Here is a 24,744-nt window from a genome sequence, read left to right as displayed (position 1 = left end):
ACAGTTAAGCTATCTCCTATCCCCTTGAAAGGACCACCTTCTAGAAAGGGCCAGGGCCAGAGTACACACGCTTCTCCACTGTGTTGAGGAAATGCCGCCCTGAAAATACACCCGAACTGCAGACGGTTAGAAACTGCTGCTCAGAGCACGCGCTATAAAGCAGGAGACCGTTCTTACCGGGAGATGACTAAGGGGTATGTCCACCTGTCCCAGGAAGTCGTCTCGTGTCTGTTGAGAAGAGAGAAAAGAATTAATGTTTCCATCTATCTGCGGAGTGTCAGCATTCTTAAAAGTGTTTCTTTACAGATAGAGAAAGGTCCAGGGCCTGACATGGGAGAGCAGGGGGGATGGGTTGAAGGCAGAGACCCCGGTGAGGCACAGACAGCCGTCGCCTCAGAGACCAGTGAGCCCAAGGCTTCACACACCTGACCTTTAGCTGCCTGAGACTCTGCAGGGCATCTACCACCCAACACATTGGAGACAAATCTTCTCTTGGACTTGGTGAGCATGCGATCAGTCAGGGAAGGGACACCTGGGACCCCAGAGGGTTTGGGGGCACAGTTGGCCCAGTTTAAAGAGAAGATTGTAAAGAAATGTTGGGACCATTTTCACGAATATTTATTAAGTGCTATAAACAAAAGAGCTCCTTGAGAGCTGAGAGTCTTGGGAAAGAGTACAGAGTCCAGTTATTAATATATCTTATACATTACTTATTAAAAAATGGCACTGAACTTTCAATCTAGTAAGTACACTGTTTCAGAATCCAAGATCACGCATGAGCTACTGGTTACATTTTTGGACACACTGTGCTTCTTCCCCTCTCCATCTCCCACACAGACCTCGATGAAATGCATGTGGAGAAGCTCACAGGTGCCCTTTCAGACTCTGGGAAGCCCAGGAAGTCATAACTCAGGGTCAGGCGTCCCTGGTCTGGACCACGGGGTGTCCAGTCGGTCATGCTGACACAATGTCCTGCTGTAGGAGGGCTTGTGTCAGAGCCTCCGATGCTTAGATGACCTGCGATGTGAACCAGAAGGAACACGACGACTTCTGTTACCCGCAAAAACACAGTTGCTTCTACCACATTCAAAATGCCTATTATAGGTGGAAAGTTCTTCAGACATAATCAGACTTGTCCTACTGCTAGCTTGGGGAAAAGCCCAAGAGACAATCCAGACCTCCTAACTCCGAATCCTGGGCTCTTATTTTCACTCTTTACTGGTTTCCTATGAAATTTTCTAATTTATAAAACATGCTTCTGAAGCGCACTTGAAAACATTCTCTTCTTGCATTTAAAAAGCAGCAGCAGATAAATGTGAACAAGATTTACTGAAATGATTTGCTCCACGCTTAGAATGTCCTTTTATGTGATTAACTAGAAAACTATCTGTCTCCTCTAAACAGTACATGAAGGATAATGAAAAATCAGTTACTACTGGCTGAGCGTGCACAAAGCAGGAGGAGAGCCCCCATCCTTCTGATAAGACTCTGCTTTCTTTTATTTTCTCAGCTATGTCTGCCTCAGCCCACCATGGATACCTCACCGCGCACATGGCCGTCAGGTGCCGATGCTGTATATCTTAACAAGCAGCAGTCAGCACAAGGCCCAGAAAGTAGACATCTTCACTGTCCAAAGAATTAGGGAGCAGTCCCATTCTGAATTTGTCTGATTTAACTATAAAGCCAGTGTAAATGTCAGTTAATTCCACCACCAAAAACACAGAAATGGGGACTTCCCTGGTGGTGCAGTGGTTAAGAATCCGCCTGCCAATGCAGGGGACACGGGTTCGAGCCCTGGTCCAGGAAGATCCCACATGCCGCGGAGCAACTAAGCCCGTGCGCCACAACTCCTGAGCCTGAGCTCTAGAGCCCACATGCTGCAATTACTGAAGCCTGTGTGCCTAGAGGCTGTGCTCCACAACGAGAGAAGCCACTGCAATGAGAAGCCTGCGCACCACAACGAAGAGTAGCCCCCGCTCGCCACAACTAGAGAAAGCCCGCGTGCAGCAACGAAGACCCAACACAACCAAAACACACACACACACACACACACACACACACACACAGAAATGTTTGATTCCTGACCATAAATTGTGTGTCTACCTAATGAGAATAGTGAGGTTCTACCACTTGTCCCCTCTCCCCTCCTGCTACTGGTACTGACGCTGTGAAGGAAAAGGACACGGGGATGCAATCATCAGAAGAAGACAGTCTTACCTGAAGCTCTGTTTCATAATCTGCTCTCTTTGGATAGCTATCTATCGATCGTTAACCTAAGTGCATTTTAACAAAAATTCACAAAACATCCACGTGCCCGTGTTGTTTTGCCTGGGAGATGTTAGAGTTCTAAACCCATCAGATGAGTTCACCATCTGAACCAAGAGACAGGCACCTGCCACTCAGGGCTACAGTAGCAAAGCAAGTGCTGTGGCAAGGCCTCATCTAATCCTCACAGCAGCTGTAGTAGGTGGGCACCGTTATTACACCCATTTTACAGATGGGGAACCTAGAGACCAGAGAGGTTCCTAGCTGGGTAGGCTGGTTCCAGAGTCTGGGCTCTTAACTAATACGCTGTCCCCCATCTCAGTAATGGGCAGGAAAGCGTGGCTGTGCACCAGCTTTGGGCTTCTCATCGGGATGCTGGCTCTCAACAGTGTGGATGAGAAGGGACTCTGATGAGAGCACAGTTTATAAGACTTCGGGGAAGGGGGTTCTGCTAAAACGCCCATCTGGGATGTTATCTTTAACACAACCTCCTGTTCCAACCCTGCTCCTTTCCTCAAAAGGAGCAGTTTATGGGATCCTAGCAGTACTCACTGCAAAGCTAGGCGGCTTCACTTGTACCTTAACACGTTTTCTCATTACATTGAAAAAACAATTCCTAAAACAGACGGAGACGGAGAAACCTCACCATTAAAGTAAACAGAAGGCTCTTATTTTCTGGTTTACATCAAGGGCGACCGTAATACAATCATTTTAAAAATAAAATAGGGATCAAGTGTATAGAGCAGCACATGGTCAAGAGGAACTGGCTTAAACAAGTGATTCACCAGTCAGTGGAACATGCTGGTGAGATCTAGGTTTCAAAACATCCCACTGTTGCCAAAAGTACAGACACTTCAGGCAATGTAAAATATTTAGGTCAGTGACACTACACCAATATTAAATGTGTCTTCAATACCACAGAGGAGATCTAGGAGGGACCAGAGAGCCTACTAGTGGTCTTTACACCAAAATGAGAAGCAGGAGTGCTTCAAGGACACCTGGGTGTGCTGATATGGCAGGATCCCCACCTGCGGGCCCTGGGGAGCCAAGGTTTGAGGCCAGCAGAGCACCGTCAGGTCATCACTGCCACAGGATGACACCTTGCACCAGCGTTATAAAAATACAGTAATCAAATCACGTAAATAATTTCCGTTACAAAATTATTTCCATCAGGCATCATGTTAACCCTAAGAGCTTACAAAAAAACCAAATTAGTTTCAACTCACACAGTACATATTAGCATGTCTTGTGCTTAGTTTGAAGTGGTAAATGTTGTCAATTTCAACCTCAATTACCTGTCACACTATCCTAGAGGCTGAAAATGTGCAGGTTAGTAACACAATTATAAATGTTCCCTTCGGACAAGCCATCAAATATTTTCCCAACATAATGACAATGCAAAATGGAGCCCTTGAAATGTGTCACATAAGGTGAAACAAAAATCTATATTCCATTACTGGAAAAGTGAAATAAGTATACCAAACAGTCTCTCTCTTAGAGTTTGTGTCCCAAATGACGATTACCTACATTCAAGACCATTCCTCCGGAGGAAAAGACAAGCATCTGCCACGGCCACGGAGAGGTATGTGTGAATATCACTGGACCCCAAAGCCTGGGGACGATCACAATAGCTCCAGGGAAACCCTAACACAGCCCTCGGGCATTTCTCATTGTGCACACCGGGCCAGAGATGCCAGCACTGACGTGGACACCAGGCTCAGCTGTCCTCACAAAATAAACGAGAGGCAATTTCTCAAAGAACACATCCATTCAAGAAACACCACAGACTTTTGATCTTTAGGTTAGGATTGCACTCGAAGGATATGATCTGAATCTTACTACTTACTGATGACCACAGAGGTCACCGTGCAAGAGCCAGGCTAGGACTCTGGGCATTGCACATCGAAGCTGCAGGGGAGGAGGGGGGCTATGTGGGGAGGACACCATCAGAAGTAAGGGGTGCTGGCACGTAAAGCTGGGGTTGTAAAGGCTCTTTAGGAAAGGTATATCAGAAAGGACTGGAGATTCTTGGAAGGTAAAATGACCCGTGTGTAATATAGGAGCTATACGTTAAAGCAGTGCTTTTTAAACTGTGAGTTGCAATCCCACTAGTAGTTCACAAGAAGCATTAAACTAGATATAATGGAATAAAAAATATTAGAGCCTCACATGAAATATAAGTAAGTACTGTTTCGAGGAATTTGTTTCAATTACATACACAGGTGAGTGCGTGTACTAAGTTGTGATGTCAAATTAATTTCTTTTTGCGTGTCACCATCACAAGTTTAAAAGCCACTTAACTCCAGCAAATGATAACTATCCAGTGCAACCCATGCCCTAGAAAGCATTAAGGAGCAACTTCCAAGAAAATTATGTTGAGAATTTCTCAAGACAAATGGAAGAGAAGTACAGAGGCATTCGAACATAAGCCACAGAAAAAGAATTTAAGAGTAAAGACATGGAATGATTAGATCTTCATATATTACAAATCAAGGTAAATCTCCCAACTCTAAACAGAGAGACAGAAAAATAACCTTTGTTTTGCTGCTAAACCAGTAAATGCTTCTTCCTTGCGAGGCACGCAGCCCACACTCGGGCACCAGCACCGACCACACAGGGGAAACGGGTTCTATTTTTAGAGTGACTTTGGAAGCATGCACTCTGAATTACCTAAATAATGAACGGCTTGAGAAACTACTGCAAAAGCTTTTAGACAAAATGTTATAAATATAGTGACTCTTCAACAGCCTACTGTCTGGAGAGTCACCTGGATGTCGAGATGCATTTAGTTCTAGGTGCCGTCTCATTCCTCAAGAGAGCACGAAGGCAGCTTTACCATCACACACGAAAGGGCGGAGGAATATTCTTTCTTCTCCGTCCGTACACTCCAGCCTGTCCTCCGACAGCAGAGCTGCTGCCGTTCAGGAGGAGAGCATGAGTCTGGCCTCCACCCACACCCCCCATTGCGTAATCCAACGTTGTACCACCTGGTGCCTCTGGCTTTTCAAGGTGCATTGTTTCAAAACACAATGTCAAAGTTACCTTAATGAAACCGCCAAGTGGCATTCCACTAAAAATAAAGAAAAAGGTCCAGTGATGACATCCTCTGAACGCACACGCTCTTACCGAAATCCACTTGATAAGCGCCAGAACACAAAACCCAAACAAAATTCAGATACTTTTTTGGCAAAACACAAAGAGCTTTTTCACTCCGACAGCCTCTCTGCCATTTAGTTTAGAGGTTAGGGCTGAAACCTCCCATTCACTAAAACGGAATAAGGTGTGTCCTGGAGACACTGGCTGCTATTTCTAACAACAAATAAGACCTCCCTGTCAACAAGATGTCAGAGCAAGCTCAGAGGACTTTTACAGGCTCTGTAAAATCACGCTGGGTAGGCGGGCAGAATGAAACCGTGCTGGCTGGATGTGTGATCATGAAGGCCTCTATTTTAAGGGACACTTTGCTTGAAATACAGAAGACAAAACAGAAGGGGTAGACAGAGCAAAGAACCGTCCTGCTGGCAAAGACTATGGTAGCTCGGCAGTAGCCGCCAGGCTTTAACCAGGAGCATAAGTAGACCAGTTCAAACTGGGCTGTGAGAAGCCAGTGCTCTTCGGGTTCCAGGGGAGTCCCCACTGCTCCAGGTGTCCTGCTACCACATCAGGCATGAGATGCGCTTGACGTCCCCTCCTCCCCCCGGGTGGGTGGAGGAGGCTCCAGGGCACAGTCCAGTCCTCTCCCCCCTCCAAATGCAAGCATCTTCCAGGCCAGGGGTCAACTGAGGGCCACAGGAATTACAGCCTTCTGCCAAGCTTGATACTCTGAACTTAAGATCCAATGAACTCCGGGAATGCAGACACTGGGAAAGAGATTTGGGAACCAGATGCACAAAATGTGAGCCGCGCTGCTGAGGTCACGGGCTCCTTCAGGCAGGGCGTCACCCGTAGCTAGACAATGCTACACTGTGCCTGGCCTGAAAGGCACAGAGACTAGGTGTCCTCACCTCCTAGGGACAGACGCTAACTGGCCCTGTCCTAGATAGAGAAATGTAACATGAGCCACATCTAGAACTTGAAAATTTCTAAGTCCCATAAAAAAAATAAACAGGCGGAATTAATTCTAATAATATATTTTAGTTGACCCAATATATCCAAAATATTATCATTTCAACATGTAATCAATATGCAGATTATTACTAAAAGTGTTTTACATTCTTATTTTTGTGCTAAGTCTTTGACATCTGGTGTGTGTTTCTCGCCTACAGCACACCTCGCTTTGGACCACCTGCATTTCAAGTGCTCGATAGCCACAGGTGGTGGATATCTCCGTACAGACACTGACCATGACTGCCACATCTCAGAGGCATGAAGAGAATGCTGCAGGGATACAGCGGGCGAAGTGACTAATTCTGCCCAGGGTCAAGGGCAGGCATGACTTTACGAAGGATGAAATCTTCATGCAGGGTCAGAAGTAGGAGGTTGCCAGGACAGGGGTGGAAAGAGAATGGTATGAAGCCGATCAGGCAAGAGGTGCAAGGGCCTGAAGAGAGGGCCGGTGGGGGGATCTGGTGGGGACTGGGGTGGTGGTGGAAGGGAGAGACGGTGAGGCTGGGTCTGAGAGGCCCTGTGCGGTTATGTGGGAGGACAGCACCCTGGGGGATGAGAGGATACATGAGGACACCAAGGAGGGAAAACTGGCAAGGACTGCATTTAGAAAGGTCCCTGGACAGCGGGAGGGAGAACGTATTAGAGAGGAAGACTTTGGAGACAGAGTGTGCTCAGGACAGCGTCAAGGGGCTCAGATGAAGCTCGATGAGGGGCTGGACCACGGGGGGAACCGGAAGGCGGGGTGGTGGTTCAGAGCATCTTGCTCCCGGACCCTCCTTGTTAGCCTCGAGGCTGCTCACGGTGTGACGAGGGAGTAAGTACTGTTAGGCACGCGAGGTCCTGATCACCGTGCCCAGCAGGCGCCCGCAGGAGCCACTGCCACGGTCAGTACAACAGCACAAGGGCAGCCATGGCGCTGACGACATAAGGCAAAGGCCCGGGAAGGGAACAGGCGTGGCCCAGGGCTGCCTGCAGGATGCGGAGTGTCATCAGCCCCAGGGTGTCATCCCAACGTTCATCTCTTTATTTCCCTGTTTGTAAAGAAGTTTCCCCTTCAGCCTAGATGCGCTTGGTGACACAGACTGTGGTCTACAGCTGTGTATCATTTCAGAGAAAGGAGGAGCCCACAGCTTGTCACCCCTACAGGGTCTGGGGCATGGCCTGGCGTCACAATGCCGTCTTACATCTGCTTCAAAGCTGTCCAGCTGCACAAAAGCTGCCCCACGAACAACCCTGACAGTTTCTTATAAGGCTAATTTATCTTTGTAAAAAATGCACATGTAGAAAAACCTTAGGCGTCACTGTCATTCCTTGTGAAAGGCATGGTAAATTTGCTGAATAAACTCTAAGTTTTTAATGACTACAATCTGCTACAATAAGGTGAACATTCACATATATTCTACTTGTTACAAAGCAAACTGGCCTGAGATTAAACTTCAAGGTTAAAAGGAAAATGTGTCACTGAGTTCACTTAATGACACAGTATTGTTTAACTCTGTGCTTCTGATTTTATCATACCAAGCTGTTTTAATTTCTCAAGGTCTCAGGATACAGTGATTCTTCTCAGGTTAAATGTCTCATTTCTTCTCTGGAGAAGTTTTACAATCCATTTTTCTGCAAGCAATTTTAATGATAGATTAAATGTATAAAGAACAAAAGAAAGTAAAGATACCTCTAGATTCTGTTGTTTATCTGTGAACTCAGCTACCAATAAATAAACTTTAATAATCTGAAAGAAATGATTCACGACAGACACGTTTAGTAACCAAAGCAGGGTAAAAGAATGACCGAAGGATGGGGAAAAGGGCACCTAGGGACACCATGGGTTCAACGTCATTTTTATAGTTTGATTTCATGAACAGGTTTACTGCTGAAAGCTCTTCCTCATACTTCAAGGCATTTGAAACTAGCAGCCCATCTCCCTGTCTGGCTGGACAGTAGTTTGGGTGTGCGGAATATCGTCCTCAAGCAAAAACAGATCACCTGTAACATAAGTGCAGTATGGTATCATTCTTGGAATTTTAATGAGTGACGATTCTGAGCTACAAGAGGTACTAGAGGTACTAGAGCTACAAGAGGACGCTGACTGACTTTTCAGAGGCACTTTGGCATCCCAGTTAGGTCCTGATAAGTCTTTTTCTGCAATGGCTGTGTTTTGGCTGAAGCCACATCTCTGGCCAATGGACTCTATCAGAGTTTGCTGGGGGGAGAGCTCCATCCAGCCATACTCTGGTAAGAACTTCAAGACCGCAAAGAATAATAAGCTTACGTGCAGCTCACCAATCATGTATCAGACACCTGTTATTAGCAGGTTAAGAAACTTGCCCAGGGTCACTGAGCTAGTAAATAGCAGCCAGAATGTGAACGCAGGCAGGCTGGCTCCAGGGTCCATGCTGTCACCACCACAGAGTAACTTCACACTCCATGGACTTAAAAACAAACATTAACAGGCCCCCCCTACCCCCCGAAGACTCTAGTTTGATGTGCTGCAGCCCCCAACTCCACATCCCCTCAGGGGACGCTTGCCAGATACAGTTCTTGCAATCTGCAAACTCCCATGGAACATAATCTCAGCACTGTCTGTCCTGTCCATATTCTTACATGTGTCCTTCCTTCCTTACCTGTATATTAATACAAAAATGAAATGAGTGAAGTATACGTTTGAAAGCGAAATGAAATGGAGCTAAATACTGCTTATTCTTTGATTAATCCCCTCCCCCTGCCCCAATATCTTTTAAAGCTGAGCTCTTCAAACCGCAGCAGGCAGACCCCTGAGGATAAACAAAGACTTTCCAGGGAACTTGGGCATGGGAAGTTTTAAAGAAATCATTTTCTAGACCCCTCCATATGTCCTCTTCCCTAAACTCGATCTGCCTGAGAACAGAGTCTGTCTTCCGCTCGCTCGCCTTTCCTAAATCACAACCCTCTTCTCCCGCTTTCCCAAGAAAGGCATACTTCTCACCCTTCCTAATCTTACCACCGTGCAGTTTGCTGGGTATAAAAACCTCTGAAACACAAAACAAAGGGACAGTTTGAAAAGGCACAGCTCCCGAGCTGAGGGGACATGAGAGAGACTCTTACTTCCCCTGGACGACAGGCTCATGGAATGACAATGGCTTGCATACTTACCATCCATCCAACTAATCTTCTTGTTTATTTGATTTAAAAAATGAAGTCAGAGCTTTAAATGACAGGAAATAAGCCTGATATGGCTGACTTGTTTTTAGCAATAAGGACTGATTTGGTTAATTCAATTTTATGGCAGATATTTTCCATAAAATGAGCTGTATCTGCTTTGACAAGATAAAAGAACCAAAATACTGGACATGTTATGAAATATATTTAAAGCACACACAAAATACTCAGTACATTAAAAATTACATCTTTTGCAACTACTGGACTAATAACTTATCAAGTTACTGATAAATTATAGATATCATCTTAAAAAAATGTGTGAGAAATAGTTCTTCAAAATTCTTTATAAGGTTTACTGAGCAAAGACGCTTGGAGACCAGAGTTTAAAGCATACAATCGATCATCAAGTCAGGTCATTAACTGGGTTGTTATTTAAAAGGTTCCCTCAAAACTCATTAAGTATTTAAAGCTTCCCCCTCCAGGGGACAGGATTGCAGCCATAAAAAGGAAAGGCTTCTCCTTTCCACATACTACGCTGGTGAGAAAAACAGCCTGGAGAGGAAACCTTCAAAGCTTTCAAGAATTAAGCAAATGATCACATGCACCTTCAGATTATACCATTTAAAATAAGGAATTTGAAGGACGAAGAGAAATGTCAGTTTCAGATTCCAGCAGGTGCAAATTTAAGAGCAGCTGCGTGCGGGTACTCCTCCACTCCGCCACCTACAAAGGACACCCTGGGAAACAATGGCCCAACAGCACCTCCTTCTCGGCTCTTCAGGACAGATTAACATCCACGGGTACCTGAGTCCTTCTGAACAGAAACAGCAGGACTCAAGTGTGGAGGTAACCAGGGGCTCCTGGCCTGGCTGGACGTTACGATCTCCTGGGAAGCTCTCAGAGCGCTGCAACCCAGGCCTCACCTGAGACGATTAAATTTCTGGTAGAGGGGCCCAGACCCAGGTGTGTTTTAGAAGCTCTCCAGCTCATGCTTATCTGAGGCCCCGGTTGACAACCAGTGAGTAAACCTCTGGGTTTTCCTTCTTCACGAAAGAGCAACTGTGATTACCTGTTAAACTGGTAGAATTATACTGATTAGCAAACTAATATTAAATCGCAGCCTCTAAAGGTATAAAATAGTTCGTGTTCCCTGCGTCCCAACCCCAGAGCTCCCCTCCTTTGTGCCTCTACTGTCCTCCCAGAGGAGAACTAGCTGGACCCATTTACATGTGCTGGTAAAAATAACTGCCTGGGCCCGGAATGTGGATGAGATGGGGGAGGGGGATGATTTTTGGCCGCCCCTGTTTGGAACCCTAGCCCTCTGGCCTGATAGGGCTGGGATATTAATAGGAATAAGACTCACAGGTGCACAGACAAAGCACAGAGATTTCACTGGTCATGGCCAAGGGCTATCTGCTTGCCATTCTAATACCAGGGCTAAAAAGACAAATCCCATTTCAAAATAGAATCAGAGAATGTGATCTTTAGGAGGGACCTCAAAAGTCATTCAGTGCAAAATATCTGAGACTCCTCTTTCTGTCCATCCTTCAAGTGGTTGCTCACCCCGCCTAGTTTTAAGCACCATCAGTGATGGGGAGCTCACTACCTACTGGGTCGGGAGAACGGGGTATAGGCTTTGGATGCATATATGCCGAGTTTAAAAGTCCCATGTCTATCTAGAAATAGCTGAATAATCAAAGGCAAGTTTCTTAATCACCACCCAAGGTTGATCTTCTCATCTGTAAAACGGGGATAGAAACAACTTTATTTTGCACAATCACTGGGTATTAAATGGGACAACTGGATTCAATAAGCGTAATTCCTAACCCAGGGCTTTTTACCCTCAGCACCACTGGCATCTGGGGCTAGATAATACTTTGTTGCAGGGGACTGTCTATGCTACGCATTATAGGGTTTTAGAAACATATGGCTTTTATCCACAAGATGCAAAAGCAACCCCTGCCCCTCAGTTATGATAACCAAAAATAGCTCCAAATACTGTCAAATGTCTTGGGGGGGGGCGTCGTGGATGGGACGAAACTGCCCCCAGTTGAGAACCGCTGTCCTAGTCCACTCCCCTCCCTGCACTCCGTACGGCGTTCATGGCATCTTTGGGCAATTCTGTAAGAATGTTCTCGTGATCTGGTGTTCGTTTTTCTTTAACTCCCACCCCCTGAAGCACCAGGGAAGAAGGAAGCGTAAGCTCAGTTTCTGTACCTCGAAAGTGGCAAAGCTGAGACCTGAACAAGAGTCCCCCTGACTGCAGCACTTACATTTGTTTCTACCATACCACATTTCTCTTAGGGGCTAGCTAATCTCTCACAGGGGGATGTGACGGCTTAATCGCTCATTTGAAGAAAGTTCCTGTCCTTATCAGTTCTAGCTGGTTTCCCTCTCCCCCTCCCCCCACCCCGAGGAATTTCGAATGAGAGATCTGCAAGCAAAGCTTCATGCACTGGACTATTTCCTAATTAATGGGTAAAACAGAGAGTGGAACAGAGTTCACTAGATAGCTGCCAGGAAAATCCCTGAGAAGCTGAGACTGATGGCTGAGCTCCTTGTCTGAGTGAGCTGTGTTTAAGATCAACAGCAAGAGCTCTGCAGTTATCAGGAAGGAACTGAAGCTCTGGGCCAGAAACGTTTCCAGAACAAGGAACCGTGTTGTAAAGAGCTGTAACTGAAAGCATACAGTTGGGCTGGCGTCCAAGCCAGGAAGGCCCAGGAACATGGGAGAGAGAATGTGCGAGTACTTTAGATAAAAATCACAGGGGAGAAAAATGCCCCCAATACTCCCTTCCATGTCACATCACAAGTCTTGAACAATCAAACCAACGAAGACGGAAGCTAGCATCACGGGCACCAAACCTTAAGTCTTCAACTGATGTCTCAAAACACAAGGCAAACCTGGGAGAAGAAAGCTGTGACTTTTTCTAAGAATCACTGGGGACTAACACTCAAATGCCCACATGCCGGGCAAGAAGTGGTCGAATATCCACGTCATTTGTAAAACCCACTAGCACTGGAACCAGGTTGAGGCCAGCGAGGCCCCGAGAGCAGGGCTGCTCATGCTAATTTAAGTGCTTACTTAAATGCTGAACCCCAGATGCCTCTCTCGCTCCCCCTTAGTCCTTGCCCTGAAACCCACATCTGTTGCACTGTATGCCCTGCACCAATGACTCAAAGGAAGGGGAGGTACTGCCTTTGAGAAGCACACAGCCTAGATGCACGGGTTCTAAACTACAGGCGTGGATGTGAAGTGCGCCAGGGAAAAGAATCCCAGAGACTGGCCCCTTGGGTGCTAATCCTGGCTCAGGAACTAACTAGCTGCATGACCTTGGGCACTAAGCCTTCCCTGGACCAGGTTCCTCATCTGGAAAATGGGGCAATGACCACCTGTACTTCCTGTTTCATAAACCATCACACACCTCAAACGTCAGTGTGTGTGGAAGACTTGTGCAAGTTACTATGGAATGTGATTAAGCTGCCTTATTAATGAATATTTTGAGAGTTGAGAAATGGGAGGAGTCGGGGAGGATCCCTGCCAATAACCAGCCAACTGTAAAGCACACAGCTATTTTTAGAAACTTGATGGTTCAATCAGTCTGGTCTTCAATCAAAAAACTTCTTGTATTGCCAAGAGCTCAGCACAGACAGTTTGAGAAACCCTGTTCCATCCTGAGGGCAAACCACATGAAAGAGCTTTAAAAATGAAATGAACTGTTGTAAAGTTAATTATTCCTTAAAAAATAAATACATGAAAATGAAATGTAATGTCAAGGACTGAAGGAAGACTAAATAAGCATAAAAAGGTTAGTCTAAGCTTAGAAATGACTTCTTTCTTTTTTTTAAAGATGATCTGCAGTGAGGCTATTCAACAACTTTTAAGAAGTTACACAGAAGAATCCATTTATGTATATGTTGGTTGTTTGGAACATTAAACCTATAATCCCAAAGAAAACTGTATCATAAATAGTAATCCCGAGGCTAGACTACAAAGGCTCAGGACATCTATGAAGTAACTGGAGCATGAAGCAGCATTCACCTGGGGGCTTCAATTACCCTCTACCTCCACCCCGAGCTTCTCAGCTAACATCCCTCACTAGCTGGGGCAACATGGGGCCAGGACGAGCCCCTGTCGACATCATCCCACTGTCACCCCTCCAACTGCACACTGGTGGGCACTTCGTAAGTCACCTGCAGGGACTGGCTGGGCATGGGGGCAATGACTCTGACAGTAGAGGTGAGTCACCTCCGGAGCTGGGTTTGGGGCCAGGGCAACGTTCTAGGTCATCCTAAATGTTAATGAGAACCCTGCATTACCCCCCATCATATTTCCATGGCTTATTTTAATAGGAGTTAAAATCTCCCTACAAAAATCTTTAAGTAAAACTAAGGTCATTACTTTACCTTGGGATGTGCAGGTACCAGCTTGAAAAAGCACAGGCTGCACCAGTGACTGCAGGGACCCAGGCAGAACCGTGGAGCAGTGCTCTCTGACCTCGAGTGAGCTCCTTAGCTACTGGAGTGGTGAAAACAGTACGTGCAAAACTAGCACCAGACACTGATAAAGGAGATGCCTGACAAATAAATTAAATCGTTGTTATTCTACAGTATACTTCCTTTCCCAGAAAGAAAACCAGGAAGAGTCACAAATTGGAGACTGTCTTTATGAGCTGGTCTATGTGTTCATAGCCATAAACTGTACAGAGGTCTATACAAAAAAGGCACATAAAAATATAATGACATTCCCATGTAATTCCTAACCTTCTCATTGATCAGTGCAACTGACTGCATCAAAATTAAACTTCTAGTGACCACCTTCCTGGGCTAAACATTAATTACTGGAACACTGAACTGGGTGTCAATCTACAGCAATGGCCCCGGGAATTTGAACACTCTCAGGTAAACAGATATAAGGTAAACATTTAAATGAGCTTTAAACTGTCATTCTTTTTTATTGTTTTAATTAATTAATTAATTTATTTATTTTTGGCTGCTTTGGGTCTTTGTTGCTGCACGCGGCCTTTCTCTAGTTGCGGCGAGCGGGGGCTACTCTTTGTTGCGGTGCGTGGGATTCTCACTGCAGTGGTTTCTCTTGTTGCAGAGCACGGGCTCTAGGCGCGCGGGCTTCAGCAGTTGTGGCACGTGGGCTCAGCGGTTGTGGCTCGCGGGTTCTAGAGCGCAGGCTCAGCAGTTGTGGCGCACGGGCTTAGCTGCTCCGCGGCATGTGGGATCTTCCCAGATCAGGGCTCGAACCCGTGTCCCCTGCATTGGCAGGTGGATTCTTAACCACTGTGCCACCAGGGGATTCCCCAAATTGTCATTCTTTTATCTGTTTTCTTATTTGAGCTTTTCTCCATACTTCAAAGGAAAAAGTATTGAAGGAGTTACCTGGGGCCCTAACTCATCATGGATCTAAGGAGAATTCTTAGATTTCTATGCCTTATTATCTCCATTATAAAATAGAGGAATTCTAAGGCTCTTTATGTGTGTACAAGTCCCAGAACTTAACAAGATAAACTTACTGTATCAGTCTGTCTTGCCCTTAGTGTCAATTCTGGATAAAATATTAACTTGAAAGTTTCTACAGTAATCTGTAAATCAAGCGATATGCACCTACTTTCCATTTAGAAACTGATAGAAAAACCTAGAACAGTAGAGAGAGTGGCACATAGCACAAACCTTGCCCACTGGAACCTCACACTGAATCATGGTGGAGCCCCTCCCACCCAGCAGAGCCCAAAATACACTGGAATTCAATCGTGCTTATTACACTGAGTGGAGCAGGGGCTGTTTTGACTACCATGTCCAAAGAAACTACAAGCATGACTTCCACAGACCGAATTCCTTTCTTCTCCTTCTGGGATGACTCTGAGGGCCAGACACCTGTGCACGGCGGCACTGAGAGAGGGTGGCAGTGGCTCTGTCTCTGACTTTCACTCTACTCCCAGCCCTGCATCTTATTTTGATGGTGACTTGATACAGTTACTTAACCTAAGCCTCAGTTTCCTCATCTGCAAAGTGGGGATGGTAACAGCAACACTGAGACGTGGTGTGAGAACCAGCAGTAACTTTCATACGGAAAGAACCCAGAGAGTGTTAGCTGCATCAGGACCAGTAGACGGAAGGGAGTATTAAACCTGAAAATATTCTTTCAGGTACAAAGCGCAGCAAAAACTTCTTTTAAGCTGGGGGTAGTAACCCTCCCGAATGTGTGCATGACACAATTCCTTTGAAGCTGTAAACCAACAACAACAATTAGCACATACGGGACACTCACTCTGTGCCCAGCGCACTCTAAGTGCTTCACGTAACTCAACCTCCCTCAATCCTCCTGACAAGCACATTACGGACATGCAGACTAAAGCATGGAAAGGCTAAGTAATCTGTCCAAGGTCAGACAGCTGGTAAGTAGCTCAGCCCAGATCTGAACTCTCACCCAACACGTACAGTCTCTGAAGAGTCACGCAGGCTTAGCTGCCTGTATTCACAGTATAATCCCCAATTCTTATGTCCTTTGTTTTTTTGCTGGATAAAAAAGTCTTCTTACCCAGGCTCTAGCTCATCCTTGCCTGTTCCTTCAGGAGCTCGTCTGTGGGACACGTGGCAGATCATTAAGGGACCACTTCATTACATGTTGAGAAGAAATTACAAAGTTGAGCCTTACTTTGGATGCCATTCTGAGAAAAACTGAGAAGAGTTACCTATGACTCTTAAAATCGTATAAACGCCCAAGAGTCTTTTCTAAGCTCTCCACCACCCTCATCCCAATTCATCTCCAAGAGGGGCCAGTGGAGGCGAGGAGACTGCTTTTCTAAGCAATGTATTTATGAAATACGTATAACCTAATTATAACTGTTTCAGACCCTGTCTGTAAAAGCTGTCCACGTTTTCTCTACCCACCCAGAGAAAACAATCTCAGGCGTTTCAAAGCCACAGTAATGGAGACTAGCTTTACGGTTAAATTTTCAAAAAGAAAACAAAATATATCCAATTTATACAAAGGCACTGAAAAATGTTTTTGATTCACCAGTACATATTGCGTTTTTCTTTTTAGGCATCAATGTGTCAAAAAAAATCTTGGTATCTTGCAGTCAAGAAATCTAACAGCTTTTCATATCAGTCTATGCCTCTCTCCCTGCAAAGGGGACAAAAAATGGTAACTGAACAAAGGCACTGATGTGGCACCTTCCCCAGTCGCTTATCATGCAGGGTGCACACGCTGTGTGAACAATCAGCGCCTCTGTGTGGGAGGAATCTTTTTATTCTGAAAATTCAGGTAAGAACTTTAATAGAATGATCAACTCCAGAACGACTTTGTTCAAAACAGACCAAACTGTGCCCAGCCACATGCTTTCTTCAACCTGATCACGTACAGAGGGGGGTGCACGTGCGCACACACACATTTTAGAAGCAAAAGTACACGCACACCTTCCAGAGACTTGATTAAAGATAATGTTTAGAAGACAACTGTCATTGACTGTAACGGCTATCCAATCTGCAGTCATGGTACGAATCACTCTTAGACACAGGCTGCAACTGAACCATTTATTTATTTAATTTTGATTTTTACTGGAAGAAACATGCTATGTTGCAATTCAAGAAGCCCGGGGAACAAAAATACGGGGAGACGTTGCCATATAAAATGTAATTTAGGGACTTCCCTGGCGGTCCAGTGGTTAAGACTTCACCTTCCAATGCAGGGGGTGCCAGTTCAATCCCTGGTCAGGGAGCTAAGATCCCACATGCTTTGCAGCCAAAAAACCAAACACATACACAACAGAAGCAACACTGTAACAAATTCAATAGAGAGTTTAAAATGGTCCACATCAAAAAAAATCTTTAAAAAAAAATGTAATTTAGAAGCCTGGTTGACATCCAAGGTGAAACGGTAACCCAAGAAATGTTCCATTTGTCATCATGTGCCTGTTGGAAGGGACCAGATGGGACAGTGTTTGATTACTTAGGGCAGTGCGCTAATCAGAACCAGAAAACTCACCCAGCCCACACTTCTTGGAAAGGAAAAAAGGGGAGAGAGATGGAAAAGACAGACTTTAAGGACATGTTTTAAGCACTTTATATGCATTATCTCATTTAATCATCCTAATAACCCTGAGGGAGGTACCATCATTAGCCCCGTTTCGAAGATGCGAGACCTGTGCTTTAGAAAAGTTCAGTGACCTGCTCATACCATCCGGTCCACTAAGCAGGGCCAGGATCCAGGTAGTGATGGACCCAGGATTCAAACTCGGGCTTGGCTCATCTCTCCATGTTTTGTCTCTGTGGATCTAGTTAAGATAACCAGGGTCCCAGAGATAAACTCAACAGCAGATAGCCCTGGACTCTTATCAAAATCATGCATTACAACTCAGAGACACGCAGCTTCTCTTAAAACATATATACAGAAAAGATAATCACTTTTCTTTTTAAAGGGATATTATCATAGTTTTCACCAAGATATGTGACATTCATGTAGACAGATTGAGCTAGGGCAAATTCCAATTACCCCAAATGACAGCACATGATACTGTAACAGATTGATTCTACTGTAAATTTAAGTTTCCTAGATTTTATTCTTCTGTATCACTGATTTACAGAAGTGATTCTATTTGTGTTTGCTAGCACAGAGGCATTACCTTCATGAATCTGAACTGCTATTTTATTGGAGAAAGAGATACTGAAGCCTAGGTAATGGCACCATCAAGGTACAACAGGAAAGAATAAGACACCCAGGAAGGCACACTTGCAGGAGGCAGCTCTTGGGAAAAGACCTGAAGACAGCAGAAAACAATGCAATGGGGAACAGTCAAGTGGTGAGTTGGACGTGATCATTTAAATCTCTCCTAGGTCTAATGTTCCAGCGCACAGAGCCATCCACGCCAAGCACACAGGCTCAGGGGCTCGACAACCCCTGTTGGTACCACTCCCTGGCTCTCTGGATCTAACGTGACCTTTTTCTTATGACTCATTTTACACGTACGTCTTCCCTTCCAGCACAACCACAAGCAGCCTCAGGAAAGACACAGTCTTGTACATCTTTGTATCTGTCTCCCACTGTGCCTAGGAACAGCAACAACACACAGTACCTCCTCAATAACTGCTTGATTTAACTTCAAGAGTAAAACGACCCCTGCAGGATAGAATCTGAATCCTTTGGCTTTCTCTGTAAACCGTCCCAGGTGTTGAAAATGGGGTGTAGTAGGCTGAGTAATGGCTTACAAAGATATCATGTCCTAAATTCCTGGAACCTGTAAATGTCAGCTTATCTAAAAAATGATCTTTGCGGATATGACGAAGTTAAGGCAGATTATCCTGGATTATCCAGGTGGGCACTAAATGGAATTACAAGTGTCTTTATAGGAGAAGTACAGAGGGAGACTGAAGACAGAAGAGGAGGTGGCAATGTGACCTTGGAGGCAGAGACTGGAGTGATGTGGTCACAACTTCAGGGACGCTGGCAGCCACCAAAAGCCGGATGTGGTAAAGGACTGATTCTCTCCTCAAGCCTCTGGAGGAGCACAGACCTGCTGACATCTTGATTTTAGTCCAGTGATTCTGACTTTGAACTTCCAGCCTCCAGAATTGTGAGAGAATTCATCTCTGCGTTTTTAGGCTAAGTCTGAGAGTAAGTTGTTACGGCAGCCATAGGAAACTCAACGTGGGCCAAGACCAGTCCAAAAACCTGTTTTAGGAGAAGAGAACCGGAGGGCTAGGAGGATGCCTTACCCTTGGACCGACAGGGATGTTTTCTGTGAAACTAGCAGAGACTGAATTGCCAGGGGTATCCTGTTTGAACCCAAAGAACTTCCTGACCAACAGCTCTGTGAGGTTCCATTCAAACCTTTATCCTGGGCACCACCAGAAATAAAAATGCTATTCATGGGCCAAACTCAAGATTCCGTGAGAGCGATCAGGGGACCACCTGAAGGTTGCCCCCCGACATTATTTTACAACTGACTCATTAATCGGGTTGAGATGCACACATTTCCCCTGCCCTGCCCAACGCTTCCGGTCTGTGCTCACACACCAGGAGGTACTTTCTTCCTGGAAACACGAAGACGACACAGGCAAAAAGGAAATACCTTTCTATTCCAAACCCCCTCAAAGTCTGCTTAAAACAACTATTTCCCCCCATAAAACCTAAAGGATTCTGAACAGAATCTCTACTACCTGCCAGTAATTTCCTCTCTCAACCTCCAAAATCCTCCTCCATTTTTATGTGCCTGCCCTGAGAGCCCAGGCACAGCTTGGCTGATTGTACGTCTATTCACACACATGTCTGCTGCAATCGTCTTTCTTCACAGTGTTATACAAAAGCACGAAGCAAAATGCTGTAATATCCCTCACTATTCTGAGTTCATTAAACTGTGGTTTCTGAGGCCACGCGATTAAGTGAGATATTTAAAATACTGAAGTATTTGAATTTTATTTGAACGATGGTTTCTTTTAAAATAAAGCTCCACTGGCCATCCGAATGCTTGAAGGTTTTTTTGTGGCTGCTTTTACTGTTGTAGTTTTAATACTATTTAATAATTAGTTTAAAATGGAAGACAAGTACACAATGTGAAACCTCTCAACTGCTTTTACCTCTGACCTCAAAAGTTGAAAGGAAGGGGCTTCCCTGGTGGCACAGTGGTTGAGAATCTGCCTGCCAATGCAGGAGGCATGGGTTCGAGCCCTGGTCTGGGAAGATCCCACATGCCGCAGAGCAACTGGGCCCGTGAGCCACAGCTACTGAGCCTGCGCGTCTGGAGCCTGTGCTCCGCAACAAGAGAGGCCGCGATAGTGAGAGGCCCGCGCACCGCGATGAGGAGTGGCCCCCGCTTGCCGCAACTAGAGAAAGCCCTCGCACAGAAACGAAGACCCAACACAGCCATAAATAAATAAATTAATTAATTTAAAAAACTAGACACGACCTCCAAGGTTCATTTCAATTCTAACAATCTCTAAGTGCCTCCATCAGGACTGTCCTTATTTTAAAAAAAAAAAAAAGTTGAAAGGAAAAATGAAGCTGGTCGGGCAGTTTAATCAAATGTCTCACAATGAGAATACCTAAGAAAGACCAGCACTTGTGGCACAGAAATCGCATGCTGGCAGCTGCTAGTTTTTGACAGAGCAACCGTTTCTGTTCATTTCAGAACTGCCATATTTTTATTTAGCCACTTGCTAAGAAATCTGTGTCAACAGCTGCTTGGTTGAAAATAAAAGACTATCAACTATACTTCAATTTTTTAAAAAAAGCAGGGAGATAAAAAAAATTCAAGAGATTGAATTTGGAACCATTCAGTGAAAGTGCTTTCCCCCCCCAATCCCAGATGCAACTTGTTCTTAAAAAAAGGTGAAACCAAAATGAACCCACATCAAACCAAATTCAACAGGCTTGATAAGACATCCCACCAAGGATTACAAAAGCTTCCTGGTTATCCTGGTTATTTAAATTAAATGAGAAAATATTACCAGATGGTGGCAGGAAGGAGACTCCTTCAGTTTATTTTGGGAAAAAGCAGAAAGTGTGGTGTGCATTTCCAAGATATTGATTCATGATCAGATTTCCCACGTGCTAATGTGAAGGTTGGTACAAAGGTTATAAAGGTCGGTATAAAATGGGAATTCATGTCACTCAACACAAATAGTACATGAAATATTTCCTAATACCCAAACCCTTACTCAGAGTAAGGAGATCTTAAAAACAAATCATGAGAACCCATTATTACACATCAGAGAATACATGAGTCAGAAGCAATAAGATGTTTTGTGAAGACTAGGTTATGTTAATTAAAACTTTAAATAAATAACAGCATAAATAAAAGCAGTTTATCATTACATGATCATAGCACACAGCTGATGTATGCTTAAAAAGCAAGAGCTTTATTGTACACAACCTGGGTTATTAAAATTACCGTGCTTTCTTAAGCACTCAATAATAACCCCATATCAACAGTTGACATCTTCTTGCTATTCCAAAGGGGTATCTATTACTCTTTTAAAAGATAATTTGTTCTTTAAATTAAAACCCAGCTAGGCTGGTGCATTAACTACACTGGCACCGATTCTGCCAGGAACAGAACAAGCCATTTCTCATCTTAGCTTCATAAAATAATTTTATTACGAAACATGACTCAACAGTTAAGCAAGAATCCAAGGATGCAATTATCCCCCGAATGAAAAACACACCCATGCACAGCATGTACCAGGTAACCATCAACTAATTTTTCTCTGGCTAAGTACAATTTTTCTTGTCTTGTTTGACAAGTTTGTCTGAACCACTAGTCTCAAATTCCTGGACATCACCCAGTTGGATATGAAATAACCCAGCAAAATGATTTCAGAGAAAAATATTACTTTAGGTACGCCCTTCTCCAAAGTCAGTGTTTCTTTCAGGCTCCCAGTACACTAAACTTATAAAAGAGAATAAAAAATTACACGAGGATCAATTCATTTGTTTTTAAGATAAATACTCTATGGATCAAAAGATCTCACTTTTCAGATTAAATTCTATTGGGTTGGCCAAAAAGTTCGTTCGGATCTTTCTGTAACATCTTACCAGAAACCCGAACGAACTTTTTGGCCAGCCCAACATTTTGTAAGCATTCATTTACTAAGTACATTGTATGTAATCTAAGCATGCAAAGAATATTAATATTGGGGAACTAACATTCCATACACTTGTTTGTACTAAAAACTAACATATAATAAATTCATTCAATACTTAGTGAGCATTGAATCATATATCAAGCACTATACTAGACAATAAGGGTATAAGAAAATGCATAAAAAAAAATCCTTGACCTCATAAGAGCTTAGAGAAAGGGATGTAAAGGGAGAAATATATATAGAAATATCTATGACTGCAAGATAAGAGTGTAATATGAGCCACGAGCAAGCCAAGAATAAAGCACTGACTTGGGTGGGGATGGCCACACGGGGGGCTGAGGGAGCCCCTAGGATGGGAAGAGGGACTGGAGAGGAGCCCAGCCCTGAGGGATGAGGCGGCGGGGGAGGAGAGAGCAGGAGGGAGGCCCCCTCTCAGGCAGAGCCAGAGGAGGGTTCTGCAGAACGCGGAAAACCCAGGAGAGCCCAAGGGAAAGTGCTACCCCCAGACACGGTGACCTGACGGAGGAAGGCCTGGAGCACCAAAGGCATCTGGAGTCCAAATGGAGGGAAATGGGGAGTCACTGAGGCAGCAGTGAGAACGCAGGACGAGGTTCAGAAAACCACTCAAGGCAGCTCACCTGAGGAGTCCCGGCGGACCCTTGGAACCGAGGCGGATACACTCAGTTTAATTTTCTGTGTGCCTTCACGGGTGAAGGCCACCGGGATGCACTGGTCGGCACCCAACAACTATGAGTTCAAGTTCTAACTCTGCTTTAGAGCTGTGAACTGAGGTGCCTCCGGTAAACCCCCAGACCTGTGATCTTTCATGTTACTTTCTGCACTTGAAGATGATAGGCAATTAATGGCTACATGGCTTATTCAATCTAGCTTCTTAAATTGGTTATATCCCAGGTAAGAGAAGACAACTTGGATTGCTTCGTTCTAAATAAGCAGTTTGCATGTGTGCATGTGTGCGTGCGTACTGTGGTTTGAAGGAGAGGAGGCAAGGGGAAAATTAAATACATTTTATCTTGGTTACAACCAGCTGCTGGCCATGTTCACTGTATCCATGGGGGCAAAAAAAAACCCCTGAAAATTCTTGTTTCACTTACCAACAATCACTTGCGGCAATTTTTGTTCGGTCCTTAGTTTCACCCAGCTACATTTTAGCTTTAAAAATTGATATATCAAGTTAGCTTACCGGAAAATACCAAACAAAAATGAGTGCTGCCTTTCTTAGGCAAAGATTCTACCACAGGCCAAATTCCATGCATTGTACGCCTATTAAGTTGGTACAGTGGGAAAATGAACCAGACTCCATTATTCTCAGGGCTCAGAAAATAGCCACTTGACATGGACTTAGACAAATTAAATTAGTCCATTTAAATCTGAAAAACATGGTGCTGGATTTATTATACCACACTCTCCCTAACTGATTTTAATATGAGAATGTTACTCACCAATTGCAAGAATCGCTCAGCACTGACCAGTTCTCTCTCCTTCCTCGACACAGAGAAGACTACGTTTCCCAGCCTCAGGCAGAGCCATGTTACTAGTTTTGGCCAGTGCGCTCTGAGAAGAGGTGACAAGTGGCACCTCCGAGTTGGGCTCCTGTGCAACCTTCTGTCTGTCTGGGTCTCCGAGTGACCACGTGGATGGGCATGCCTGCTGACCCATGTTGGCATGTAGCATGAGTGAGAAATAACTTTTAGTGTGTTAAGCCAGTAAGATTTGGGGGTATCCTAATATACCTCTCTTTTTCAAGGACTGTCACCACCAGTGTGTTTCTCAGTGGACATCCAGTGGAAAAACAGGGTGCCACTTTGTGGGCAAGGGACAAGTCTCCATGGGGCAGAATATTACATGTCTGCATAAACAAGCAGTTTTTCATCAAAGAGAAACTGGCTACAACTCTGCTCCACGTTCCAGCAGGTACTACTCCTGTGCTTCAAAGTCACATTAATATATTTTCTCGCTCTAAATTGTAAAAGACACTGCCAGGATTCTTTTCTCACACATCATTTCTAATAATGTTGCCTTAATATAAACACTATTTTCATATGCAACAAGATAAGGGATTATCTATCTATTTTTAGATGCTCTACCAGCTCTGAGCCTGGCCAAGGTTGTTTATATACATGTGGAGGAACCTCCACGCTTTCATGCTGGTTATTGTTTCACATTTGCCAAGGGTGGGATTTCGTCAGCAATAGCAGTGCATCATGCAGATGACGGGAAGTATAATCTATTTTATCCTGCGTTTATGAAGCCTAGTCAAACAATGGGTTTGGATCTATTTTAGACTATCCAGGCAAACAATGAAGGTGGATCTATATTTAATAACAAATCCTTTGTACTAATGAGATTTGCAAAAGAAATTTGGTCACTGTACTTCCCTACTGAACTTCCTGATTACTAAACTGTACGATAAATGGTTGGCCCGTTAGTCACTTCTTTGCTTCTTCATTCAATCATTTATTCATTCAACAAATATTTATTTAGTGCCTGCTTTGTGCCAAGCATGTAACAGGCTCCAAGCAACCAGAGTCTAACGCCAATCTATGGGTTTATAATAGTATTAATTTATTAAAATATCTAGCTAGCTAGCAGGATAGCTAGCAGTTATGGATGTTTTGTTTTAAT

At 44.5% G+C, this 24,744-nt stretch overlaps 1 protein-coding gene across 5 annotated transcripts in view; it reads right to left on the bottom strand.

The window, feature by feature from the left end:
* The window catches only part of NEDD4L (NEDD4 like E3 ubiquitin protein ligase), a 338,047-nt gene that overhangs the window by 85,946 nt on the left and 227,357 nt on the right, over positions 1-24,744 (bottom strand). For all 5 annotated transcript variants that reach the window (XM_068563771.1, XM_068563772.1, XM_068563774.1 and 2 more), the window contains one exon: positions 178-228. In XM_068563771.1, the coding sequence (XP_068419872.1) occupies positions 178-228 (51 nt within the window). The remainder of the gene's footprint in view (positions 1-177; positions 229-24,744) is intronic.

Source organism: Eschrichtius robustus, chromosome 14 (assembly GCF_028021215.1).
Source record: "Eschrichtius robustus isolate mEscRob2 chromosome 14, mEscRob2.pri, whole genome shotgun sequence".
Taxonomy (NCBI): Eukaryota; Metazoa; Chordata; class Mammalia; order Artiodactyla; family Eschrichtiidae; genus Eschrichtius; species Eschrichtius robustus.
The sequence above is the reverse complement of the archived record's forward strand: the minus strand, read 5'-3'. Positions and strand labels throughout refer to the sequence as shown.